General features: G+C 46.6%; 2 protein-coding genes across 7 annotated transcripts in view; one reads left to right on the forward strand and one right to left on the reverse strand.

Annotated features, from left to right (window-relative positions):
* The window catches only part of LOC135895998 (polyunsaturated fatty acid 5-lipoxygenase-like), a 443,319-nt gene that overhangs the window by 118,612 nt on the left and 303,879 nt on the right, over window positions 1-20,828 (reverse strand). The window lies entirely within an intron of this gene.
* nwk (nervous wreck) overlaps window positions 1-20,828 on the forward strand; it is a 179,391-nt gene that overhangs the window by 7,245 nt on the left and 151,318 nt on the right. For all 6 annotated transcript variants that reach the window (XM_065424270.2, XM_065424274.2, XM_065424272.2 and 3 more), the window contains exon 3: window positions 11,751-11,796. In XM_065424270.2, coding sequence (XP_065280342.2) covers window positions 11,751-11,796 — 46 coding nt within the window. The remainder of the gene's footprint in view (window positions 1-11,750; window positions 11,797-20,828) is intronic.

Genomic DNA, 20,828 nt, shown 5'->3' on the forward strand with positions numbered 1-20,828 from the left:
ACATGGTCAAGCGCCGAAAACAAATTACTTGAAATGTGCTCGGAACACCTCGGCATAGCAATTGATCCTGCGAAGATAGAACGAGCGCACCGCTTAGGAAAATACGCTACCAAAAAATGTTGACCGATCATTGTCAAATTTACGTTTTTTTGAAGACAAGCAGATTCCATTCAAGGTTCCCAAACTAAAAGGCACACAGTTCGCCGTACGGGAGGGTTTTTCGATTCAAACAAGTCTTGCACGGCAAAAAATTATTAACTTATGCGAAAGTAAGAAATCTGCTGTTCAAGCTAAATATCGGTAAACTGCGGATAAATAATTGTATCTTTATGCGCGATGAGACAACCGACACCATCACGCAGTGCCCACAGTAGCTGGCGCGTAATAAGCCGAGTGGTGTGCATACTTATCATTCCTACTTGATTCGGAACAGCAACTTACACTCGGTCCTACCCTTATCGTTCATAAACATACCTAGAGTATTTCCCAAGAGAACAGAACCCTGCTCATATCTCGCAAACATCGGCTGCGATATTCTGTTACTAAGCGAAATTGGGTTACGTTTCGAAATTACTGATGCAGAGATCCTGTTCGATTACCGCAACTTTAGTATCTTCAGAAAAGAAAGGAACGATCGGTGGGGAGGGGGCTTCTTATTACTCCAAAAAAACACATTAAATCCTTTATCATACACACCGCTACTTCGACAGAAATACTATGGGTGTGCGTTGCGTATAAAACGTAAAAATCCTTATTTGGCGTCGGCTACCGACCGCCTGACAGCCAAGACACCTTCGTCACTAACCTGCGTGATAACATTTTAGAAATCAGAAACAAGTTTCCAAAAGCCGATATGCATTTCTTCGGCGACTTCACCTACCCCGACATTGATTAGCTTGCTTTCGTTTTCACGAAACTGTAGGGATTTTATTAAGCTCCCACTTAACTTTTCTTTGGTTCAGTTGCAAGGCAATCCATACTTGAAACTACAGCGCGCTATTATACAGTACGGAAATGGCAACAAGAGAGACAATGCGCTCACACCAGAGTTAACACGCCGAGGGTGAGACGACTTACCCCGTCACGAACTACCCTCTCCTGTCGCATTAATGCGTGCGATTCGACTTCTTCGCGGATTGAAGCTATTTACATAGATGCGATCTGCCAAAAATTCAATGGGACGCCACACTTGTCACATTAATATGTACGTCGTGCGTGTTCCCCTGTGTTTCCGACACCCGCTCTGCGTGGTGGGAGCATCTTGGCAGATGACGGGAGATGACGGCAGAGTCCATACTTGTGGTACGCTCCATGTTACACCGGAAAAAAATAGGAGTGACGCACGAACGCAGGTACGACCTTACCCTTTGTTTTGTCGTGTAAAAAACTGTGCAAGACAGCTATGAACGTGCATCATTTGCGAGGCCCTTTTGTTTGGCATTGCTGGTGAGGGCACAGTCTTCGCAATAATTGCTAAATTGCATGCTCCCACGTGCATTGTGTCGTCCATCCCTCGAAAGATGGATGCGACATCACCGTGAAAGTATAGCTCATAATGCTTAGCTCGCAGGTCTAAGAGCCGCGGTAGGTATCCTTTTGATGTGCGAATGCGTGTGCGTTAACTATACGGATAGAGAAAATGGCGAGCTTATCTATGTCACTGCAGAGTCACCAGTTAAATTTTACCCATCCGCTCTTTAAGGCCAAAAAGAAAGAAGCAGTAGCAATGCCGCTTCTGGCCCTTACCGTTTGTCGCATATGAAACTATATTATCGAAAAGAGGCCCTTTGTTTGGCATTGCTGGTGAGGGCACAGTCTTCGCCATAATTGCTGAATTGCATGCTCCCACGTGCATTGTGTCGTCCATCCCTCGAAAGATGGATGCGACATCACCCTGAAAGTATAGCTCATAATGCTTAGCTCGCAGGTCTAAGAACCACAGTAGGTATCCTTTTGATGCGCGAATGCGTGTGCGTTAACTATACGGATAGAGAAAATGGCGAGCTTATCTATGTCACTGCAGAGTCGCCAGTTAAATTTTACCCATCCGCTCTTTAAGGCCAAAAAGAAAGAAGCAGTAGCAATGCCGCTTCTGGCCCTTACCGTTTGTCGCATATGAAACTATATTATCGACAATTACCATAACCTTCTCCGCTTCAAGTACTGAAGTTGTCAGCGCTCCATAATTTTTAGGGTGCAGTATAGTTGGTTCCACAATTTTAGCCTGCCGCGTCCTAACCATACTGTGAGCAACCTAGGTACGCCCGCATAAATAAAACGGAGACGTCAGCACTGTTCTACCATGGCGTAGATATGTATTCAACAATTGTCCTAGGAGGTGGAGATGCTGACTTCAATGAGAAGCTGGCGATAATTGTCGTGGCAGCGATCTGGTTGGTTATGCACGCTGTATTTTTCCAGAAACACCGTATACACAATGTGATCACACGAAGAGCGCATATATCGACGGGAACCCACGCGTACACTAAAGTTGCCCACGTTCATAAAGTCTGCATAAGGCACACAGCTCTCCATAACATTAGAAGCGCCGTTGAGCGCATGCATCTTCACGGCCTCTGAATTTCCCACACCTTCACGTTCTCGTGCAGGCAGAGAACACATCAATTAAAGTGTAGTTCGTGCAGGCCTTAAGCGGTGCAATGTTTGTTCAGGCCTACTGAGGCTTCGTGGCACCTGAAATTCTCGTGATGCATCAGTGTTTTAGAGCGGTCCATACAGAGGCATTGCGTCCTACCAGAAAGACGTACCGCTGCGGACTCCACGTGACACTGAATAGCAGCAGCGGCGATTCTTTTCTCGGAAGCCGTACTTGTATCGATTGTGTTGAACTACTGTGGGCGGCTCCAGCGGAGAGACTATAGCATGAACCTTGCCTTGTATGACACAGTGGGAGGGAAAACAGGTGCAACACAACTCTATGGTGCGTACCCTTCTGGCGCTGAGCCGTGCTCCCGCATGGGTTGCAGAAAATAGTGCTAGCCTTTCCTCCTTCCCCACAAGAACCACTTCTCCGCTATCTTTAGCACGTAAGGGGACTGAAGTCCCTTATAAGCTACTTTTGCATGCATAGTGACTTCGCGAACATAAGGGCCTCTCGCGAGTCGGTGGTGATCGCTCACGACTCACCCGTTTGGTCGAGCATGGAAATAAATATTTAGTGCTGCTAGTGCAGCTAATTCAGTGGCAGTATCTGAAGTCCGGTAACTAAGCGTTCCCGAGGTGGTAATAAACCAGGGCTGCCTCAGGGTTACATATATTGTTTTTGAACAGAAGCACTGACCTCACGATCGGCAAGGAAGTGTGTTTCCACGGTGTTAAGTCGTCAAATAAGGGTTTTTTTTATGTAGTTTAGCAGGAGCAATATGCGCACCACAGGACTCCTGCTTGAAGCAAGTGTGCATTCTGGCAATCTGGGAACAAAGCACATGATAGCTCGAAGAAACTACTGTAGCAATAGCGTGGACACCGAAAGATATCAGCGTTGTTCGAAGGTTCCTACAATCTATAGGTGTTGTTCAGCAGGCCTAACACACATTACTTTTGTTTGCGTGATTGCGAGCTTCTTTTTTGTTGGACGAGGAAACTTTCAGTACTACAAGGAGATCGCATAGCAATATTCGTGAGTAAGGCCGTAGCCACAGAAACGAAAGCTATACGTTTGCGCACAACACACGAGGGGAAGTTTGCGCGTTGTATCCAGAGTTGCACTCTTTGCACAGAGCCAACCTTCCTAATCTTGCACTTCTCCGTAAAGCAGCCCATCTCTCTCTATACCATACATTTTCGTCACGGATCTCCTCGGACTTCCAACATTGTGCCAGCCTTAATTCTGCCACTCCAACAGCACCACTCACGACAAGGTCGTGTATCTTCATCAAATCTGTACTATTGCCCATCTGTCTTCATTATTCGTTTGAACGTCAAAGCACTGGAATGGCTTTCCCACTGGTGCTGTAGTTCATGGGAACCTTCATCGTTACAAACGCATTCTTGAAGAACTCATCCACAATTGGACGCGCCTAACCCTCATGTAAAACCCCTCGGGGGCCTTTGAGGCATTGTAAATAAATAAATAAATAAATAAATAAATAAATAAATAAATAAATAAATAAATAAATAAACTAACGTGACAATAACAACAAAATTAACAGCAGCAGCAGCAGTAGCAGCAGAAAGCGCGTCGGCGAGCGTCACGAAGGCAAATGCATTCATTTCTCTGCATTGAGGTCACCGGCAAGAAGACCGCGGCGCGCGTGGTCGCAGCTGCTGGCGTGCAGCGCCCCATGGCTGGCAGCGCGCAGGGCAATCGATATGGTCATCGCTGTACTGGGTCCAGCCTGCACAGTGGGGCGTATGCACGCCAACTGCAGCAAGAGGGCGTCCGCAAGCCCTTCCGCGCACTGCAAGATATTGGCCTCGCTCATGTAACATGCATCGGCGAATGCCGTGCATCTTGCCCGCAAACACGGAAGAGCGCTCCATTTTCCACAAACACGGTTATTGCTGGTCACAATACACACTACTGGTACGCCATCTTTCCTTTTTCCCTTGTATTTCATTTCTGTGCATGCAATGTGCCTCGGAGGCGCGCCGGCGGTCCTTCGGGGTTCACGTGTCAAACATCAACTATAAAAAATTATATTAGTGACCTTTAGGTTACGGGACGGCATTGTGTTCCGCTTGGCTACGCAAACCCTTTGGTCCTATAAGACCGAAGCGGGTCTAAATGGAGTTTGGGTTTTCGCGTACGCAAGCCGCGTGTGTCTCACTATATTAAGGTGCATAGCATGAAATGCTCGCATACGACGCCTCTTTATACTTACTACAGGAAGCTTGACTGACATCATGGAAGCAGTTATCGAAACAGCACACTTGTGTTTAACCAGGAAATGGCGCCACGTTATAATTATAGCATTTGTAATTGACATGTCTTTGTTATATGTGCGAATGCAGGAAGAAAGGTTTCCGCGCGGGGATGCAATCTTATACAATAAGATTGAAAGGCGAGCTAGTTGGTTTGACTTCATTGTGGAAAGTTTTGCGCACACTGAACGAAGACAACAAGAAAAGGGCACAAAGACCAGCGCAGACTGACAACTATGGTCTTGGTCCTTTTCTTGTCGTCTTCGTTCATTGTGCACAAAACGTTCCAGAATCAATTTTATTCTCCAAGTTTGACTGGCCGGCTCGTTACATTTTTGGCACGCCGTCGTTTCCCCCTGCGTTGCTCGATCGTGTCTTTGACAGCACTGTGAAAGCACGCTGTACGTCACAAGTTCACTCTGCGTCACCGAACTGTTAAAGTTGAACTTCTCAATGGCCGTTCGCGTTGAATGGCTTTTATTAGCGGACCTACGTATTACATAAACGTCACGCTGATTGCTTACAAGGCAGATGACATACTTTGTTTAGGAACAGCGGACTTCCATCTTCACGAAAAGGTGTTCATTAGTTTAAATGTTGACACCTTTCTATGGCCACGTTCTGATAGCGCGCGTTCAGAGTGCGAATGGAAGATGGAATGAAGGATACGAATAGAGAATTGGCAAGACCTAATTAAGCCTTTTGCTTCATTTAGATGGCTCATCGCAAAGCTATACCAGAGCTACATGCAAAAAAAAAAACAACTCGAAGGGACACGCGCGAGAGGATGACCCCAGATTTACAACCACGTCCCAGTCATATAGTACATGTCCTTCCTTTCTGTGTGTTTCTTCGTGGCCTTGCTTATACAATGACAGCCTCAGCACCGTTGTGTACGTTGTCTTCTTGCAGGTCCCCGACCCTACACTGAGTATTTGCTTTCTCCCTCCACTTTTCTTTCCGTTTTTCTTTCTCCCATGTGGGGTTTTACTGCGAGGAAAAGTCATGAGAGCTAGTAAACGGCTCAGTTTTGTTCACTCGTTCACCAAGCCTTGGATCGGGCACTGCTTGAAAATGTTTGAATGGTTATTAACTGCAAAAAGAAGTTAACGCGACGACAGTGATGACAACGACGGACACTGGGACACGAAACCGACGACGTCTGTGTTATAGCGACGACAGCACGACAAATACAAAAACGGTGGCATCACTACAGCTGCGCTACGGCGACAATGACTGCTGCGTGATAGTGACGGCGATGAAGACGGTGGCGCAGTAGTGACGGTAATTATAACAACACAGCGTGATAACGACTGCACAACAACGACGATGACGTTAATTGGTTCAATGACATCCAACCCCCGTATTCAGAAGTGCACCTTGACCTGAAGCCCGCGGTTCAGTTGCTCAAGATAACGCCTGACCCGAAAGCCCCCAAAGAAAGGTATTCAATTAGCATGTTGGGCGCGTTCACGCCAACCGTTATCGTGACCAAGTCAAGCATGGACTTATGGACTTCAAGTTTAGGCGCTTTCCTGAATACGTGGGTAAGGCAGCAAGGAACTGTATTTATGAAAGGAACGCTAAAAACTAGGAGACCAGCGAAGCTCTATTGCTCAAGGAAGGAAGGTAAATGTGGAGCAGGAAGGCCGGGAGGTTAACCAGTTTAGCTTAACTGGTTTGCTACCTTACACATGGGAGCGGGATGGGGGGGATGAAAGAGGGCGAAGAACTATATGAAGTTCTATATGGTGGTCATGCCATATTGGTTGAATAAAGGCACAAATATGTAACTTCGCTGTTTGTTTTGTCTTGTTTTCTTTTTTCTATTTGTTCTGTTTAGCTTTTACTTTTTCGTTTTCATTTCTTTAGTTAGATATTATTTTTAATACACATTCGCATATCACCTCTGTTATTAAATGTGTCCGTCACCTAAGACAATGAATCGCTCATACACCCTTAAGCAATAGTTTATACCCCTGTAAATACGGCCTCCCCATAACGACGACAGAAGGGAAGTGAAATTTTACGTTAGAATGATGAGTGGCAACGGAGCCAGCTGTGGAAGAAGACGACGACGAACGCGCGAGCAGTGGCACTAGCGCGTTTGCGCGACTGGCGCCGAGAATTTTTTTACAGTCCTTTTTGAAAAAGTTGTGCAAAACATTTCTTTCAAAGACATCTGTTACACAGATGTAACTGTGTAACAGATGTGTAACTGAGAAAGGCGAGCTAGTTGGTGGTCGATATTAGAATGCATAATGTAACCGCGCAAACGACAACGGACGAAGAAGGAAGCACACCGTCCAGTGTGTTTCCTTCTTCGTTCATTGTCGTTTGCGCGGTTACATTATGCATTCTATTACCCTTGTGGCTGGGATCTCTTTGGGTCCCACGTGAGACAAGCGCAGTTCAAGGGCACGCTACAGGTCCCCGAGCCCACAGGGGTATGTGCCATTGAGCTTGGACCCTTTCTACTATATCACCAGGATCGACCCACATGATGATTTGTTTTTGTCAACATCTCGGACACATCTTTTTTTCCAGATCGCAGCCATACACAGCGCCTTTGTAAAATTAATCCTCCACCGAAATACAAGTAGACCTCGTTGCACCCCGCAGCTCAGCCAAAGCCTCCTCACGGGTAGCTCGTGAATCCTTTTGCATGTCCTGCTTCCCAGAAAATGACGCTTCAGAAGCTGGCGTCTGCCACAACCGAATGTTCTTCAGATTTCAGGAAAGCGTTTTAGTGTGTCCCGGAATTCCCATCGTTAAAGTTTTCCGGTACACAGGGATTCTCATAAAAATCCCAAAGGCGTCTGTAAGCATATTGTTGGGAAGTCGGGGATCCGCGCGGCTAACGAAGTTTCCGTTGATGGGGCCGTGCCAGGTGCCGGGCGAAAGGGTTCCGAGCGACGTTTTAGAGAATTAACAAAAAGATTACAATAAAAAAAGTACATGGTTGAGTTTTACAGCACGGCTCCAACTATCGCAGCACACTATGGTAGCGTCTTAGTATGTCCGAATGCCACGCTGTTCACGAGCGTCCTCCTTCTCTGGCCGTCTCGACCGCTTTTTATGCCCTGCGTCGTCATGTTCAGTCGCTTCCCCCAATCCGACGTCAGGAGACTGATGACCTCATGTCCTGCCAATCTAGAGGTTTCGTTTCCTTTCCCTACGACGGCACGAAACACGCACATCACTGGGCACAAACAGGAGAGCCGGGATGTTACGCTGACTTTCCGTGGATGGTATGCCAACTTTCCGTGGTCGCGCCAATTTGTGCGGCTGACAGGTGTGAAGAATCGTAGCCTTGCACGGACCTCAACTCCGGCGTGGACGTTCAACAGCCCATTTTTCGAGGCCGCCGGCTCGTTTCCCATAATTGCTTCACCTGTGTCCGAAGTTTTGTCGCGGGGTGAACGGCCGACCATAACGGCCTTGGTGGGCTCTTCGTGACTGTCAGGAGAGACGACGTTGCTGTCTTCAAGCGAGCTGCCTTGAAGTGAGCCATGAGGCTGGACAACTGCATGTGGCCGGAGGGGGGGGGGGGGCGTACCCTGCTGCCGGTCGCAACTATATCGAGGAGTCGTGAACTCATGACGGCTGTTAGTAGTAACTCAGGTAAGCAAATGAAATAGTCACATGGAATCTGGGCACTTCTCACTGTTCACATGTGTGAACAAATTTGGTCTACCAAGACATGCAGGGGGAGTTTATTTCTACAACCCATGCCATGTGTTTTGGAATTTGACCGTTCACTTGCATTTTATAGAATTTCTGAAAAGAAATCTGCCCGTTTGAGCTTAGTTTCCTCAATACATGCACCGACAGATCGATAGCCTGCACGAAAACACCCTAGTATGGGCTACTGTCGTCAGATAGTTATTATTCGGTTTCTCTTCAAACATTCCATGGTGCTAATATTCTAATGTGAATGGCTGAATCGATCAGTAAATCACCGAATAAACAAACCAACAAACCTTCGTTCAGCGGACGATTGAGTCAACGAGTAATACATTTTTCGAGCCCTTACAAGCTGTGTAGTTATGTACGAAAAGTAGGCAAGCGGGGTCAATGAGCAAGCTTAGGGAAAAAGAAGCAAATGACGTAATCAAACCAGCAAGATCGGTCTTTGAAGTATCTCCTTTATTCTCGCAGCCTTCCAGTCGAAGGTTGTCCAAAAGCAAGCTGTCAGAGAGGAGGCGTGCTGTATACTGAAAGACAGCTACAGCGCTTGACGGAGACAGCAAATATATTGCGCAGAAACCAACGATGAGGATTGCCGATGTAAGCGAACAACCCGAACGAAAGATCGAACGAACGACAGGGTAAGATGAAAGAGAAAGAGAGAACAAACTTTTATTTCTTTAGTTTTTTTATGCGAGCCCGACCTCCGACCATCGACCACCAACCACGAAAATGGCCAAAAAGCCAAGGAAAGATATTTGCTTTAAAGCGGCACGTAGCAACAACGCTAACAATAGTGCAAACCATAGCGGAATTCCCAGAGAGGATGCGCGTGGACAGCGCTTGCGCGTACACACGCGGAAGATGCGCAGCGCTGCGGCAATGGATGGATGCGAAATTCAAGCCGGTCGTCATGGTGATCGCTTTTTTGTGTCGCCCCCGCTTTGCAGAAGATGGAAACGTGGTTCGTCTGTTCTTCCCGCCCTCTGTCACGACCGGCGCGGCTGTGTGAGAAAAAGAGCACGTGTGCGCTGTTCCCAGAAGCGGGGATTTCGAGTGCTGCGGCCAGAGCGCACTGTCAGGCGCGTGCCTCTCAAGTTACGCCGGATGCAACGCGTGCCTGCCACGCGATTGCGAAATTTCACTGTCGCTGCGGCTTTTCTTTGACGAACGCAGTGCTCTGCATGGTTATCGCATTTCCTGACCCGATTGTCGGGGATGCGCTCTGCCCGCCGTTCTCAGTTATCTTCGCAAATGTGGGCCTCCAAAGTATCGGACTTCGAGTACTTGGGAAAGTTTGGCTTACGATGGAAACGAAGGAGCCCACGCGGGCCGCAGAACGTGGAACGTGGCAGCTTATCGACAGTACATGTGGGGACGTTGCGTTTACGTTGGCGAAAGCGACGTTTACAAAGTTTCACGTTGCTACGCTCTGTTTAAATGCAAATAGAATAACCTGTGAGAACCGCCTCTAGAAGGTTTAATAGAAATTGTAATTGCACGCCTTACGAAACGAATTCGCGCAACTGATTTTCTCCATAAGCAACAACTTTGTTCGCGAACTGGGGCCACGACGGACACAGAGAAAATGCCCGATCGCGTCCTCGTAGCTGTCGTTCACGCCGCGGCGGTTGGACGTATACCAAAGCGGAATGAGAAGGCGCGCGTGAATGCCACACACACACGGCGCATTGTGTTGCCTGCGCTCGTGGCATCCCAGGCGGAAGACGAACCCGCGTTTGCTTATCTTGCGTCTAACCACTGTTCGCATACATATGCGGAATTACTCTGTCTGTTGGGTTTTATCAGTCGTACCCTTGAGCCCTTTGTCATCAAGGATGGCACGTCCGTGACATGACATCCTTCTCTCTCTTGTTTTTCTACAATAACTCTTCAGGGACTGTCGGCTGAAATCCATTTTTGTTACATTTCTATCTCTCGTTGCTTTTTTTATTGTGTTACTCTTTCCCAACCTGTGAAAAAAAGTATAACACGGACTGTTATCCTGATCATGTGGATATTCTTAATTTGACTTGAGAAAGACATACATACGTATATATATATATATATATATATATATATATATATATATATATATATATATATATATATATATATATATATATATATATATATATATATATATACGTATGTACGTTTGATTTTTGTACAAATTTGTCATTTATTCTTTTACCATCCCCCTGCCTAAACCCCTTTTAGGATAATAATAATAATAATAATAACAATAATAATAATAGGTTGTGTTGTACGCAAGAACTCCTGGGCGGCTCTTTGTGATCTTCGACGGTTATGTTTACAAAATTATTTAACGTAGGAGACCTTCATGTACGTATACGCAGTAGCACAGAATATTTGCCTCCTTTGGATCTGGTTAGTGAAACCTGAGGAAATGAAGGTCCTATTCACAAAAGAAACTTGACCCGTAGTTATCAACTTGTGGAATTGGTTCCAATCAAAAAGCTTTTTTTTTCTTCATTAAATAAGCAGGCTTGGTAGCTTGAATTTCTATTCAAGTACAATCGGACAGATATTAGCTTTCCGAAGGGCTACACGCTGTTTCTTTTGAAGCTTACATTCTCAAATTGTATTCATATCCACCATCTGTTAGATTTCATTTTTTGCAACCATTTTCAAAAGTCAGAATTTTTTGCAACCTTGCGGCAACGAGTGCGAGAGAAGCACAAAGTCTAGGCAATTGCATAGCAGTTATATTCTCGAGTCTAAGTCATTCGTGCAGGAGGAGGAAATCTGATCCTAAATTGCACCACTGATTTCTTGTCCATTGTAAAATTGTTACCGCTTACTGGAAAAAAAGAAGTTAGTGCGCCACATATTGAAGGAAAGCATAGTTGGGGGTTTTTATGGCGTGTACGGAAGTAAATAACATGGAGGGAAAGAAGCACCTTTTAATCGTAAAAGAGGAAGAGACAGAAAAAAAAGAAGAAACATCGGGAGCCTACCCATGTCGTTTCGCATTCGAGGTTGCAGTATGGATTGCAGGTTTTACTGGCAACGCCAAAACGCAAACACGAACGGGAGTGACGCATATCGAGAACTCCCATCCCCAGTAAACGATAATTTGATACTTGGGCGCTGCCGCCATTACTCAGCTCTTTATGACATCGCTCTCATGGTTCTTTTCTTTTTTGTTCCAGAAACTTCACCAAGATTCGGGCTACGGTGGAAAAGGAATACGGAAATGTAAGTAAAGCACCATTTCTGCTCAACAACTTCAATGCTATCTTCTAATTTTTAAAATGAACAAACGAACAGTATTATTATTCGAATTGAACTGAGTTCTAGGGTTTCCCGAAAGCACTATTTGATAATGAGGCACCCCATGGTGGGGGACTCCGAATTGATTTTGACCACCAAGTGTTCTTTAACATGCCTCCAATGCACGGGACACCGGCGTTTTTTTTTTAATTTCGTCTCCATCGACAGGCGGCCGCCGCAGCCGGGATTCGATGCCGCGACCTCGTGCTTAGCAGCGCAGCACCGTAGCCGCTAAGCCACCGCGGCGTGTTATTTTCATTCGAGCACAGCTTAAGTTCTTCAAAACGTGGGTGAAGTTGCAGCCTAAACTAATTGTAAACTTACTGGGTTGAGAGTTAAAAAATAATCTCAGAAAATACTATGCGGATAGGCGCGCCCACTGTATCGACACAGTAAAGAAAAAAGAACCTCTTAAGCTAGAAGTAATCCTGACAGGCAGTCGTGATGATGGACTCATTGTTAGCGAAGCTGGCTGCGAAAAATGGGACACGTCACTTGCCGGAATGAAAAGCTTCGTGAATTTGATCGCAGGCTAGCGGCCACCTGAAAAATCCGCCAGTATTTATGTGTCTTCCTTAGTTAACCTAGTGGTAGGGAATAATGAAACCAAATTTCTAATTATTAACTTAAGACTAATACGTTAATATGTCTTTGTATGTGCGTGTGTGTGCGTGCATATTAAAATAACATGGCAGCAAACTTCAGCGGCTTCTCCGGCTCTCAACTAGTTTAGTGCGGCAACGGCGTTCTTCCATAGTGAAGACCATGCACCGTTTTATTTTCTATTGCATGCTTCTTTCTCACACATTTTCGTTCCCCCACTACGGGGACTAGACAAGAACGCGGATTTTTGGGCTGGTTTGTTCAGTGGTTCCGTGCATTTCAGTTGGCTTCAGTGCACTGTGACGATTGTGGGTGTCAACCACTGTTCAAAGATTGTTTCGTCATGGACAGAAATACGGATTAGGATACGCAGGAAATTGTCGAAGGCTGCTTGATTCCACAGAGGCTGGTAACTGCGTCAGTGCCGCGTCGATTGCTCTGAGCGGAAGGCAAGTTGTCCATGTGGCAAAATGCTGGTTTTCACTTGCGATGATTCCTACTTCCTATTCGGTTTGTCGATATAGGTGCCTGTGTCCGTCTGAAATAAAATCAGACGATCATTAGCACACGTCCTGTAGTCTTTCATCTCCGTCTCAATTCAGTGCCATGACATCAATTACTAGACAAGGAGCCAGCGGATAAAGGGCTGTTTCTTAGAGCGAAGGGGTGCAGTCGTATAAAAAATTAATAACTTAAAATAAGAAATCGAGAAAAATATATATAACTAATTATTAAGAAAATATTTTAGCAATTATAGTATTCAAAAGCGAGCTATAATTGTGTGGTAGCGCGGAAATAATAGTGTGCGTTAGACAAATAAGTTTTTACTTTGTTTTCTTTGTGATGTACGCAACTTCCATTGTGCAAATCTAATTGTGCTAAATGGGATGAAATTTTCTTGTTACATATTATATACGAGCCTGGCATACATCCGTCGCAACACAAAGTTCCTTTTTTTCTAATTTCTTTTTTTTTCTTTTTTTTTCCAGTTTAGCCCGAATAGCGGTAAATTCACAGCGATAGCAAGGTCTAGCGTTGCGCTGAAGCTCGTCGTGCTGTGTTCTGTACAACAATGCGTGGCAGAGACACGTTAGCGCGACGCAACTTCTACAGACGGTTTTTGAGATGCGCTTGGTTGCCACAACAGTCGGTAGTTAACACGGTAACCTTCTAACCATAAGACCCAGTGCAAGCTGTTGTGGTCAATCTTTAAAAAGCAGATTAGTTGTACTCGGTCGTTTGTTCTCTTACCGGGGCGTTCACTTTCATAAACATTTCGAATCAGAAGGAATTGTTCTCGTTAACAGTCCATTTTCAAAATTGTCGTGCCTTTCTGCCAAAATAATAAAGTGACTCACCAAATGTGTTTCTTAAAAATTAAGAATTAGAATAGCAAATGTGTTCAATAACATACTCATTTTCACCAAACCCGGGAAGCTTGCGCAGAGAGGTATGAAGTGCATTCGACCGTATAGGCTTTCATCGTTTGAACTCCGACGGGGGGGGGGGGGGGGGCTGACATTCTGAAAAGTGTTTGTCGTGCATCGCTATCTTGCATGATGGACCGTTCGTGTGTTTCTGACGAGAAAATCGCAACGAAAATGGCAGGTCTCTCTTTTCTGTCCTGTTCGCGACAGTTCAAAGAAGACGTTTCTTTTTAAAGTTTATTCTAAGCTAATACGTGCCAATAATCAGGACTCCGTTGAACGAAAGATGCAAAGCATGTGAAATTAAATACAGAAGAAAAACAAAACTTATGCGCGAACCTTAGGTACGTGGGGCTGAACCAAATAATAATGGAATTCCCGTTTTGCCGCAAGCAGCGTAAGGTAGAGAATTTCGCTCGACAGAAAGAAGACGTAATAGTTGCTGCTGCAGTGCGCTGCTCGCCCAAGAAGGTAGCCAGAAGGTGAAGTCATCACTTGGACTGTCTCTTGCACCCAGCTGCACACAGACCGCCTATGAAATTTTAGCCCGAAATTGATAATCGATGCAGCCCACGTCCTTAGAACGGGAGGCACGGCCCAGGCGACACGAAATCAGCCACAGCGCCTAACTTAATGGACGGTGCGCGTTTCGAGGGACTTGCAATTAATGGTGGCTGCTTCACATCGCTGCGTGGGCGTCGCCGGCTATTGACCCAATTCTTTGCGCCCTGGGGACGCTATACCAATTGATTTATAGCGCACCTAAAGTTCACACATAAGTAGATCCACGCTCAGAAATTTCGCCGGCCAATTTAAGGTAGGGCATTAAAAACCTGGACGCAGACCTTGGATAAAGCTCGAATGCACACTTTTAAACCATCGTATAGTTCCTCATGCCTTGTTCGTTCATTCAACATGGCAGTGTGAATTCGCAGCGTCAGCTTTCCCTGGAGGATAGTTACGTGTGCTGAACAAGGCTCCAAAGTTATGAGAAAAAAATTGTAGGACGCTTAAGCTTCGCCTTCAAGACTGGAACGCGACAGCGTTCCCGTCGACCCGCCAAGGGGTATAAGACAATGCGCTACGACACAGCGATCACTTACGAGGCGCCCCGCATCGGACTTAGCGCCCACCTATCACGCGGTGAGCGTCGAGCAACGCAGCGTTCGGCGCGGCAACGAAACGTGCGCCTGAGTGAACGGAACGAACCAAAGAACTCGGTGTCTCGGAGGGGAAACGATCTACGCCAGCCAAACGTCGTGATCGGCACAGGCAGAGAGATAGATAGATAGTAATCTAAAGAAAGGAACGGCGCTTGATTCTGCAACCGGGAGCACGGCGAAGCGTCGTCAGGGGAGAGGGAGTCGGGACCGCGACGCGCCTTGCACCGGTCCCAATGCGCGCGCGGCGCGCCTCCTGTCGGGGCAGCGCCGTACATTGAGAGGAGGGGGTCTTCTGTGTTTGCCGCAAGATGGCTCTGCCTGTGCGGAAAGGGCAGAAGAAATGCAGCGGAAACGCACTTCGCAACTCGTGTAATTGCGACTTCTGTAAGTTACGTGTTCATAATTACCGATATACACTGCAGTATAACTTTCCACGGCTCGTTTCGAAGGCAACACCGCATTCACTAGAGGCACGTCTGTACCGCTTGGAAGCATCGAACTCGTGGCTGAGTGGTAGCGTCTCCGTCTCGCACTCCGGAGACCTTGGTGCGATTCCCGCCGAGCCAATCTTGGAAGTTGCTTTTTATTTATGAAGCGCCTGCCATGATTTATCGCTCATGGCCAACGCCGCGGACGCCGCGAACGCCGACGCCGACACCCGACGCCGACGACACCGGCTTTTCTGCGACACGAGCTGCTTAACGCTATCGCGTTAATAAATGAAACGATGAAAGGAAAGTGTACCTGACATAGGCGCACGTAGAGAGCCTATGTGTCGAGAGAACTGGAATGGTGCACTGGGCAACGTGCGCTTGTTTGTTGTCGGCCACCGGAGAGAGATGCTTCCAGACATTCGCAATCGGTGTCTCGATTGCACGCGCCTTTCACTTCCGTGGCGTAGTTTTCCCGCCACCGCAGAAACGTATTTTAATCGAATGTGTCGTTTGGCTAGGTATTCATACTTGCAGGCTTGACAATCGCAATCCTTAGACGGGACAGAAGAAGGCAGACACAGAACAAGCGATAGTCTTGTGTCCGCCTTGTTTTGTAAAGCCTAAGCTGCGCACTTGTTAAACCTGCAACAAGCGTCCTTGTTCCGCGGCCTGAAGATTTATGACATTTATTAGCAGCAATTCACAAGACGCCATGGCGTCAACAAATGAATGTAGAAAGCAGCACTTGCACTAATACGTTATTTACTCTCTATCTGCAACATAAGGCGCATTTGTTCTGTAATAGCTACTTCACGTATCACTGAATGCACTAAAGAAGATGATTTGTTTTAATCACCATTCACGACAAATTATGACGCGAATACGGTACGTAAAACTTGCGATTATTATTAAGAAGGTCTCCACTAGAAGAAACCTAGGATTACAAGTGTGCCAAGAATTCTGATGCTACAAAATAAACATCACCATACGGAAAACTTCTGCATTCCCATGACGAAGAGGGAACAACTACAACCGGTACTGCAATGAAAAAAATCCATGCAACGTCTGACGCACTCTTTAACCTTATCGACACGCTTTCTCAAGGGAAAGTGTCCGTTTCTGATTTTGCGTTTCGTTCAGAGGATATTAGAAATTTTCCATTCTTAGAAGGTAGCGCTCAGACACGGCCTGAGGAACAAATTAAGCGGATAAACTTAAGAAACTGGCTTGTAGCTACGGTCGACATATTCATGCATACACCATACAAATTTGCCTGGGGCGGTCATATCCCTGGCGGCGCATTCATGTGAACCTGACGAATGCAGCGACGGAACGATCGGTGGCAGCATGCCGGCCACGCTTCCGTTGTGGCCCGCGTCTATATGGTGGATGGGAGAACGAGCGCTGGCGAATCGCAGCAAGTGAGCGCAGCTTTTGCGCCAGCGATTCATCCTCGTTTCGGCGGCCGCCCCGAGAGAGCCGCCTGCGGCGCGCGGCAGAGCGTCGGCGCCGTCGGGGTCTGGCCCCCGCTGCACTGGCAGCCGTCCGCTGTGCGAAACCCGTGTCCGTACATGCGGTCCGAGCTCCCTGCTGCTTCGTTAGTTCCATGCACCACACTCGCAAGTGCGCAGTTCTCTCGCGGAAATATATGGCTTGGGCGCTTCTGTCAGCGTTATCTCCTACGCACAGCACTTGGAACCGTTGCTGGGGCGCGAGATCAATCGTGTTTAACGCTGCTCTTTCTTTATTGCGGAGCTTCTTGCGCCGTCGTCAGTCATCAGGGCCTCCGCGCCGCTGCCGGAAGTGTCCAGCCATGAATTCATGTGTTTTAAGCGTTGTGAGAGCTACCAAGATCAGAGATCTTGGAGGAGTTTTATGTTCACAAAACGTCGGCGGGCCGATTGGCATTGGAAGGCCACAGTAAAACCACAAATAAGTTAGTGCAGCGGGACATGCGTTGGGCGTCCTTTTAAACCAGAAAAAAAAAGCGTACAAAAAATTTGTTTTGAAAGAAGACTCAAGAACATGGACAGAAAGAAATGAGAACTAATGTGCACAAATATATGTACCTCAAAGGCGTGGACATGGAATGGAGGAACAAGTAATGAAAGTGGGCAAAGAAGTACACGATGTTGCAATAGACAACCCGGAGTGCTGTTCTGACAATTGTCGAATCCCACCATCTTGTCAGCTCTGATTGGCCCAGACGGCTGCTACGGCCTGAGTGGCTCGTAATGCCGCCAATGCCAAACTTGTCAACGTGGTAGAAGTTTGCTTTCCAGAATAGCACCTCCGGTGTCATCAAGAAGAAAGTGAAAAACATACAAAAACAGTAAATTGCTTTAGAATTATTATTATTATTATTGTTAGATCTGAAAACATATATACACTTGACAGGAAAGGGAATGCAAGGAGCAGGCTAGCAACTTCCACCAGAAAGGGTACAAAGCCTGGCTACTCTTCAGAAAGGAGGGCACAGAAATGGAAGATAGGAAGAAGGGGAGGAAAGAGGACAGGAAAAGCAAGATGACAAATCTCAAAGAATAAAAGATAACACACACAGTACAGGTCACACACTGTAGGGCCAGTAGAACATAAAACGAAAAACACTATGCTTATTTACAAAAATGGCAAGAAAAAAGGAGCAGAAATTAGTACGATAAGATTAAGGGTAGTGTCTCGCTATTTGAGGCCCGAGCTGGCTGCCTGAGGATAAGAACATGCCAGAGAAAATATTCGCCACAGGATGAGGCATGTCTCTGCTGCAGAAAAAGCTCGGAAATGAGTATAACTTGAAACAGCGCGAAGAATACGAGGACAGGAATCGAAAACAAGCCCAACAGGACGATTAGCGTTGCTTCAAGATGAACCAGCCAGCGCAAATCAGTTTCTGCTACTCCGGAAACGACTTAGCACATTGTAATGGAATACCAAGACATTTAACCAGCAAAACCTGTAGGCAACGTCCACTTTCTAAAAAAAAAAACACTAGGATTCAAAGTGGATGGTAGCATTAAATGGTGAGCAGTCGAGATGAGCAAGAAATGTCTAGAATATTGGTGTGGGAAAAGAAGCCGGGAAGATTGATTCAAAGAGAATTCGGGAAGATTCGAAGAGAATTCAAATAGAAATAGTCATCGTGTGCACTCTAAAGCAGATGACGTTAGGGTGCCTCCACTAGTCCTATTTATAATGTAAACAGCGCACTCACCAAGACTACGTCTGCCTGTTTCTGGTGGGCGCCAAGGAAGCACCAACTCTTAAAGAATAGGAAGCCCGTGAACGTCGTCGCACTGCTGCTAAACGTTTGCACGAAGGAGAGAAGGTCGTCAGCATGACTTTCAGAAGCAAAGTGAGAAGGCCGGCATTTTCGAACAGCCACGCGAAGTACAGCGGAGCGTCGATGCGCTTACACGTTTTGATGCGTAACGTTAAAGAAACGTGTGTGGTGCTGCGTCTTGGTGCCTTAAACGTTTGTGAGTGTCGCAATAACACATGTCAAAATGAGCGATCAGAGGGGCACACAGACAAGTGAAGGACATACAAACGGTAACGTTGGAGCATATCGCTGCGTGTGGAAATACACAACCAAAAGAGACTACACTGGAACCAGACCGCCAGGCATGCTTTGGTTTGCTATCCTCCGAGAGTGGCTCACACCCACTATTAGGGATTGGCCAACGATCGGATGATTTAAGATGGTCCGAGTCTGAAAAGGATCACTATTGAGAAAGTTTGAATGGCCAAAGGAATCAAGTCAGACCGATTTTGAGAATTTAACGAGGAAATCACCCTCATTAAGTTAAGAAGCCAGCGCAGTCCGTTTGTACTTCTCAATCGTCCCTGTTTGTTTTGTGCTGAAAAAGTGTTTGAAGATAAATCTGGCTCCGTTCCCGTTTTATCCAAAGCAACATTATCTTGATTTTACCGCGGTGTATCAATTTTTACGCGTCCAAATGCAAGACATTAATTTGCCAACCGAAATTAGCCGCGATGTGCATGCGCACATCGCGGCTAATTTGGTATATAAGTGCTCCTCCGCTTCTATTGTTTAAAATCTTCGCCCTATAGCCATATAATATGTGTTAGGCTCTTGATTAACTGAAATGATAGGTCGACTGCGCCTGAAATGCGCTAGGTGCCCGGTTGACTGTGGCAAATTTATTTACGACCGAAAAGCTCTCCTTCTGGGAAACCCTCATGGGGCTCTTTATCGATATATTGTCTGGAATGACTGGCGCTGGTTCATCCTCTGTCTAGGATCGCCAATCGACCACTTAGTGGCGACGGCCTACTGAAACGTTGGCCCGACTCGAAATCCAGGCTTGAAATGAGATGGTGCATCACGGGGCTTAACTCGAGACTGGAAAAGGTCCAACTGAGCGGCTATTTATTCACGCCCTCTGCGCCCATCGTCAGCCGCCATAATATTTTTTCTCTCTCCCCTTCCTTTAACGCCGACGCAGAAAAATAGGGGAAAGAAGTTAGCCTCAAGCCACCCTCTCTGTCATTTTTAAAGGAGCCCTGAACCATCTCTCTGGCTTGGTGAAATAACATAGCCGGCTGGTAGCATACGCTGCTGTGAACATCTCAGCCACGTTTTGCTGTCGTACGCGGCTCGGGGAGCTAGCAAACGGATTGCGAAGACACCTTCCTCTCAAACGCCCTCTTTTTCAACAGGAAGCCCGGTCCTGGCTCCTTTCTGGGCGCTTTACTTCCTCATTCCCTCATCCGACTGCTTTCGCCGATAGCTGCGGTTGGCTACATGGCGTAGATACCGCGGCCGCCGCGGGGGTGCCGCCACGAGTTCACTGGCTAAGCGCACTGCGGCTCACTGAGGACAACCCCGAGACGTTCATTTGAGGGATCGTCAGGCGTTTGTGCGCAGGCGCGAGTGTCGTAGCGTAATACGTTAAAATGAAATTTGAACTGCGCGCCGCGGTAGCATTTAGAAAGCGCAGCGTTGTGGGAAGGCCCCGTTACGCCGTAGCCTTCGCAGTGCAAGGCATTGAAGTAGGAACGGTATGTCAGCAGAGGTCAGGTTTGATTGCCAACTCCGCTTTTGCTGAACGCAGTGGACTAATTCTTGCAGCAAAGTATTTTTTGAAATAGCCTATTTTCACTTAAAACGCATTTCTCCACACCGATAAAAAGTGGTTCAGGGCCCCTTTTTAAGTGGATGTCCTCTCTCTCTCTCTTTTCGCGTAAATGGCAATCTTCCTTTTCACTAATACTAGTTCACGTTGTGCATTCCCGGAAAACACATTCAATTTATCAGTGCTTTTCCTTCCGCATTAACATTTCTTGGGTGCATAGTAACATTAGAAGCA

This window comes from Dermacentor albipictus, chromosome 3, assembly GCF_038994185.2.
Source record: "Dermacentor albipictus isolate Rhodes 1998 colony chromosome 3, USDA_Dalb.pri_finalv2, whole genome shotgun sequence".
NCBI classification, from domain to species: Eukaryota; Metazoa; Arthropoda; class Arachnida; order Ixodida; family Ixodidae; genus Dermacentor; species Dermacentor albipictus.